General features: G+C 31.2%; 1 protein-coding gene across 1 annotated transcript; it reads right to left on the bottom strand.

Moving 5' to 3' along the window:
- Positions 1-4,249: 4,249 nt before the first annotated feature.
- Positions 4,250-4,766, bottom strand: LOC131068600 (protein RALF-like 33). Its single transcript, XM_058003828.2, has one exon. It carries the CDS (start codon positions 4,705-4,707, stop codon positions 4,321-4,323), a length of 387 nt encoding a protein of 128 aa, XP_057859811.2. The 5' UTR covers positions 4,708-4,766; the 3' UTR covers positions 4,250-4,320.
- Between the last annotated feature and the right edge of the window lie 2,698 nt (positions 4,767-7,464).

Genomic DNA, 7,464 nt, shown 5'->3' with positions numbered 1-7,464 from the left:
AGGTTGAATTGTGAGTGTAGGGATAATATTTAAAAGAATCATTCAAGTTCATTCTAATATAATTGAAACACATTGTATGATAGCTAGGAAAACATATTTTCTCAAGTGCGACTAACACTTGTAGGTTCCAACTAGCAACTACTTTGTGTAAGTATCAAATCCACTATCACTTCCTATTTTATCATTGTTAACTTAGTCTTAGGGATTGACTAAGGCATACAGACCTCTTGAACTTCAATATTTGGATGTCAAGTCCTTACAATACTTCTTAGTGCCACTTGTTTTTCCTTGCTTCAAATATACATTCTAGAAAAACATATTCTACACATTTCATATAACAAGTTATACTCAAGATAAAATCACACCACCTATAGGTGAGCGTAGATGTGATCATGTTCCAAACATTTAACTTCTTAGATTTCATTCATCTTTGCACTCTAAATTTTGGTCTTATATATGATTTTGACTTCTCTCTCTATTGTAGTGTGACGCTAAATAAAGTCAACAATGATTCTATTGAACATATGTTGTCATTGGTGTCAAAGGTGTGTCAAAGGTATGACAAGAGGACAACAAATTGTGAGGAGTTCACTATGAGATCAAATCAACATGTAATTGTATAGCCACAACTACCATAATGTATATGTATAAGCATTTGAGTTACAAAAGTATAGTGCCAAGTTGTTAGATCAGTTGTAGTATGATTGTAACATCATCTTGCATGGATATTCTTGGTGTTGAAGGTTATCCAGAAGTATCTGTGGTATGTTTTTGAGGTTTGTTCCTCAGATAGTGAGTTTACACTAGCAATTTGTCATGCTCGGCATTCTACCTCTCTTGAGTGTTATGACCCATGGTTTGGAAGGAGAGTACATGTGTACACATGTTCTATCAAATTACAGAGTTTCTGAAGTTGATCTTTTGTGGACAAAATTTTTGAACCGATAGAGTGGCCACTATGCTAGTTGATAAACGAGGTTGTTGTTTGAATTTGATGCGCCAAAGGTTTGTAACATGTCCTCATTGGAGATAGAGTATGGATGATCGTTGGGAGCATATTAAGCTACATTGGGTAATGCATAGCATGATCTTTCTTTTGGAGTAACATGTGGGCTTTTGGACTTGGCCTATTACAGGTTTGGTGGTGGCTTATATGCTCGAGGCCAACTTCTAGATGCAATAATATTTCCTTAGGCTAACATATGAATATAATTGTTACTGTAATACATATATATAGTTGATCTTGGTTCATTCCTAGTGTGTGTGTGTGTGTGTGTGTGTGTGTGTGTGTGTCAGTGTAATTATTCAGTGTGTGTTATTGATGTACAAGTATGACAGTGATGTTATATGTGAGTTGCATTCCAATCATTTTGTGGTTTCCTCATAATATCATATGTTGCATACAAGAGTAATATATGAAGGTTGATCAAACCAAACGCAAGTTGTGTATTTAGTTTGAAGGTTCGCATTCCATATCTTTTATATTCCAGTGGGATTGGTGTCTCATGTAGGTTGGTGTTTGTAACTGTAATTGGGGATTGGTGTCTTTGGTAGGTTAGTGGGCCTATTTCATATTTTAAGTGAGACTAGATTTGGGCAATAGATCCAAGCAGTTATTCTCATCGTAATTTTTTCCCCTCTAGGTTTTCATGTAAATTTAGTGTTCTTTGTGTGGATGTAATCTTGTGTGTTGGTCAATTGCTTTATCATTCAGGAAATATTAGTAAATATTGATGTGATGATTTGGAGTTCATATTTGGAGAAGTTGTTAATGATAATTAAGTAGATCTTGATATATACTGATTCACCTCCCTTTCTCAATATATTGTATTCCCTTTGGATCCAATATTCAATGTACACACCACTTTAATCCATTTTGTTTATATTTTTAACGCATGTTTGCTTACCATCTCAATTAGCTAAATTTGGTTAATTCATTAGTCAACTCTTTATATATCCATGGTTGTGAATTATATTTAATGTATATGCTTTAGATTCTTTTCTAGAGGGTGTATTTATTTCCTCTACATTTTAGTGAACCCAAATGATTTTGTACTACATGTAGGGTTTGAACCTTCTTATTTGTAATTTCTAATCAAATTTTTCTAAATTTTTGTTTAAGTGTTTAATTTAGATCCAAAATTTGTGTCCTCTTATTTCTTATGATTTTATTTTGATTTTCTTTATTAGTTCACATTTTAGGTGAACCCAGTGCCTCAATTCCAATACTTTAGGTTTGAATCCTAATTTTTATTTGCAACCATAGAACAAATTTGGTTGGTTCCTCAACTTAAAAACCTATTATCGAGTCCAAGGGGTTGATCTTAATTAGTTAAATCTTTAAGTCCTCATTTTGGAGACTCAAGTTCAAATCCCAAAAGGACATCTAATATGGATTTCTAAGTTGTGACTCTTGGCCTTCTATAATTAGCTTATAATATGGGAGCTACTTCTAAATAAGTGATTTATGAGTCGCAACTCTTGGTCTTCCATGGCTAGTTTCTAGTGTTCTTCCTTGAAAGGAGTTTATATTAGTCCTATGCTTATGCTTGTAAGAAACTTGATTCCACCTAGACATTAAAGATTACAAGAAAATTGAAAAATGTAATGGAAAAATCAAATCAAAAGTTCAATTATAATTTTAGTCAATTAGTTTAGACCTTTTGAAATAAGGTGAAACGAAACCATTAGACATGTTTGAATTCAAAAAAAAGGTTTTAAACAGTGCTCTTTGAAACTAAATTATTTGACAAATAAGTGCTTGACCTAGAATCTCTAAAGAAACAAAAAGTTATGGCTTCTTTTCTCAAAAAACATAAGAACTTGTCCAACTTTTCAAGAAAAGTATGAAATGAACATGTTTCAAAAATAGTTGGAAGGTTTAAATTTGATAGTTAAAATTTTGAAATCATTCCTAGACACCTTAGAATTGAACTATGTCAATCCCAAGCCACTTCAAAATCAACCCTAGGTTAAAATGATAATTCTAAGACAAGAAGTGTATGCATGAAAGTAATTTTGCAAATAAAGATGCAACAATGATGAGTAAATGACAAATTTATGAAAAATGGTATAAATAGGAACGATACAAATATAAATAAGAATCAAACCATAAATCAAATTTAATCCAAGAATATAACACTTGTTGAAATATTATTGAGTTGAAACATTTTCAATAGAATAGACATAAAATTATATTAAAAAATCATATAAATATACTAATTTCAATACTATAAAATTATATAGATTCTAAAAAAAAATGTTTAAAAATTTGACCCATCATCAATGGTATTATATTAAAAAAAAATAAAAAATTGATTCTCTCTTAAATTATATATACAAAAGAAAAAACAAAACTAACATAATAATATAATTTTAAATATATTAATTTGTCTTTTTTGTGGATAGTGTTTAAACTTGATGGTCAAATTATCTATCAAATAATTATTGTTTATTTGAAATTAGTTTTCAAATATTTAAACTTGTTCTATTTTTAAAAAAATATATTAAATTATAATAAACTAATCATATAGAAACTTTGAAAATATGCCTTCAATATTAATTGTGTTTTAAGAGTTCCGGCAAACTAATCTAATTTATTCTATTACATTTTAAATAAAATTGTGAAAGCAATTTAGTCCAAAGAGAAAAAACAAAAGAAACAATTATATTGTTTTAAATATATTAATTTATTATCTCTCTTAAATAATGCTTAATTTGATGCCAATATGTTAATTAATTATATGAAATTGATTTTCAAATATTAAAATATATTATTTATGAATAAAACATTTTAGAAAATAATCATAAGAAACTTAGACATGTCTGAAATATCTCCTTCTAATTTTAGTTATATTCTACAAATTAAATAATTACGTACAGCCATCAAATTTAGAATCACTGGCAAATTAATCTAATTTATTCTATTACATTTCAATTATCTCAATAATAGAATCTCAGAATGTTTGAGTCTTGTACACACCAGAACTTGATCTAGTTGATTTATTAAGAACCAGCAGATTAAGGATCCATTAATATATTTTATTACATTTCAATAATTTCAAGAATAAGACTTCAGAATGCTTGGTAGAAAAAATTATACCAGAAATTTTTGTTAATGAAAGATTTCTCATCCACATATACGACTTTTAGAAACTGAAATTTCTCCAGCTAAAAGCTAAAGACTGAGGAATTCAGAAATGCTTTCCAGTAAAAATTACAGCGAAGAGATTCTGCAAATGAAAAAACGAAAGAAAAAGAGGAATTCTCCCCATGATTTTATTAGCTTACGAACAGAAAATGAAGAAATAGAAGAAACCCTCAGCCTGTATCCCTTGCACAGCGAGTAATCATAGTGCAGGGGCGCTTGTAAGGATTTGCCTCCCCAGACTCCCCGCAGTTATAATAAGAAGTGCCTTTCTTGCTGCACGGCACACTGTCTCCTTTCAAAGCTCCATAGCTTATGTGCTGCGTGGCGGCCAAAATTCTTCTGTTAATTTCCGAATCCATGAGCATTTCTTCATCAGTAAAACAGTCCCCGATCGATCCATCGCAACTATTCTTCGAATAAAAAGATGAAATTTCCATGGCGTCTTCGTCTCCCCACATAACGGCTGTAGAACCTGCAGATTTCTCCACATCCGCCATTAAAAGCATTAGCAACAGCACTACGCACACGCACGGCTTCGAACCCGCGACCACGACCATCTTCCTCGCCAAGAAACTGCAACGTAAACAAGAAGTTTGTTTAGAGGAAGTTTAGTGGGTTTTTGAAGATAGCAATGAATGAAATGTGAGTTGGCGGAGATCCCTAGGGCCGTAATTTTTGATTCATTGGAGAGGGGAGCTTTGAGAAGGACATGTGGCAGGCTGAGATTCCAATGGGATGTTGATACAATGGAATGGAAATTATTATTTTTTTAAATAGTCTTGTCCTTTTTCAAGGAATTATTCTATGTGGATCTCATCCTTAGTTTTCAAATAAAAAAATTTAGGTCTATGGAGTATCGATTTCATAAAAAATAGCTGTAATTATCGACACATTTGATATGCATTTTATTATGACAGATTTCATGACACCATTAATGAAAATTTAAGTTAGCATTCTTCATACCATGGAGATTATTTTGAGAAGTGAATAATGTTAATTTATTAATTGTTATTTTAGAGAAGGAAAAGGAGTATTAAAATTTGTGCATGTTGGTGTTATATATTGAGGAGCTTGTTAGATTTTGGAAGATCTTTGTCTTACCTTGAGCCTTGTGATCAAACTATTAATTCAAAGATAAAAAATGAAAAAATGTTGTGGAAGGCAATTACATAGTTTTTTCAAGTTCAAATTGTATTAATGTCTTTGTTTTGTAAGTTTTCTAAGTAGTCTTTTATGTCTCGATGGGTTGTTATCATTGTATTTTGAAGATCTTTGATGTTGGTCTCTTAGTTCTTTGTAGCTTTTCTGCTATACTTATCCGAAGTTGTAGTATTGTCAAGTATTACTGCCTTGTTTGGGCAGGTCCATACTTCTCTTATGTAGTGTGTTTTTCCTTTGCAGTTCCATTTTTTGGACTGCTATTCTTTTTTTGTATTATTTTCAGCTTATTTCGATTAAAAATAAAAATAAAAATTGTGAGTTAGTCAAAATGCATTAGTTAAGTGATTTTTAACTTTTGCATTAGAATTGAAACTAGTCTTATATAATTCAACAAATTAAATCACATTCCTAAAAATAATTCGAATGAAAGATTTTTAATTAACTAGAGCATAAAAGAATTTAATAAACTGTTGTTTTTTGAAAAAAAAAAAAAAAAAAAACTAATAATTGACAAGTTTTTATTACAAAATAAAAAAGATGATAAAGAATAAAACTTAGCACCGAATAGAAAAAGCCATTGTCTAGGACACCGGCATGTCACATTGTAGTTATGTATGACTAGAAAACTTAGAACATTATTCTATCTAGAAAGCAATCTATAAGTACAAAATTATAAAACCAAAAAATGCAACGAAATAATTGGTAGCAAGTATGATAAAAGAACAATATAATGAAGTAATCTATTGAAAGAAATATGTTGAAGCAATAAGGATTTAAGAAAAATGAAAACATATCACTAAGCTCTCAAGTAGTTGGATTTCCAAACTTTAAGAATCATGTACCTACAAAGAATGAGAAAAATGTTGGGGTTGTGATGCAAGAGCATCCATGGTCAATGGCAATCCTCATAAACAAAATAGAGAGTGTGATTTTAATATTTCAAAGGTTTGGTAATTTTGTTGTGGGAGAAAATAAATTACATCATTTAGGCCAAAATATTCTTTAATATTTGGTCATCTATTAATGTTTTAGCAATTTTTTATGTGGAGAAAATGTAGGAGGCAATTTTAATGTTTAAAAATTCAAATTTGTCCATCTTTGTCTTGAGTTATTTAGAGTTCCAATCTCTTGATGATGTCATTAATTTCTCCTAAAAAATAGGGATTCCAATTTTGAGTGCCCATGCGGTGCTTTCAATTTGTTTCTATTTTGGCTTTAACCGAGAGGAGTGGGAAGGCAAGAAGAATCTATTGTTTTAGCACATTGAAAAAATGCCATTTTGGTATATTAAAATGTATTTAATGATGGGAGTTAATGAATTTTAGAGGATTTGGTCATGGCTATTTGAAATGGGCCAAAATTTGGGCTTTGGGAGAGCTTTGATGCATTATTGATTTGGCAAATTTGTGGGTGATTATCTCAAAAGTGGGATTTTTGCAAGTATGAGCGTGGATTTCGGAAGGAGGTGATTTTGCCTCTTGTTTGCAGGTTTTTAAGGTGGTTTTGGAGCACAAATATGGCTTTATGAATCCATTGTTGAGGACTTACAAGTCTACATGAAGATTTGTTGGTTGGAGAGCTGAGATTGCAAGTGAAAAGAACTAGTTTGGAGAAGAAAATTTTTAAGCTTATTCTCCATGATTCTAAATGTTGTTGGAATCGTTATAAATCAGATTTCATGTGTTTTCATAAGCCCATGAGGTTGCAATGTTATTTCATATCATATTTGTAGAGACGTGGTCTCATTTCAAGAGTTGTTGAATAGAGAGATCTAGTTATGTTTCCAAAATTTCTACACTTATTCTCCTCATTCTCTAAGATTGATTTGATATTTTTGTGTGGGTTTTAGAGAGGTTTATTGTGTGTGTCAAACCTTCTTACATCAATGGTATCATAGCAATGTGATCTTAAGTGTGTGAATAGATTGCTGAAGAGAGGCAGTTTGCACCAAGATTGTGATCGTGGGTTGTGATAAAAATGTTTTCAAGAGGAGCCCCACGTGGTAGGGGTAGAGGCAGAGGAATAAGTGGAGGTGGAAATATTCCAAATTTTGTCCATGGTGATGAATTTAGATCCTTGAGAAAGCAAGTTGAAACTTTGCAAGAAGAAATTTGAAGAGGTTTGCAACTGCCTCTGCCTCTTGCGTTGGATAT

This window comes from Cryptomeria japonica, chromosome 3 (genome assembly GCF_030272615.1).
Source record: "Cryptomeria japonica chromosome 3, Sugi_1.0, whole genome shotgun sequence".
NCBI classification, from domain to species: Eukaryota; Viridiplantae; Streptophyta; class Pinopsida; order Cupressales; family Cupressaceae; genus Cryptomeria; species Cryptomeria japonica.
This window is presented reverse-complemented; position numbering and strand designations above follow the sequence as displayed.

Coding starts and splice junctions, on each gene's coding strand:
- LOC131068600 (XM_058003828.2), bottom strand. CDS start 4,707: ATGGTCGTGGTCGCGGGTTCGAAGCCGTGCGTGTGCGTAGTGCTGTTG.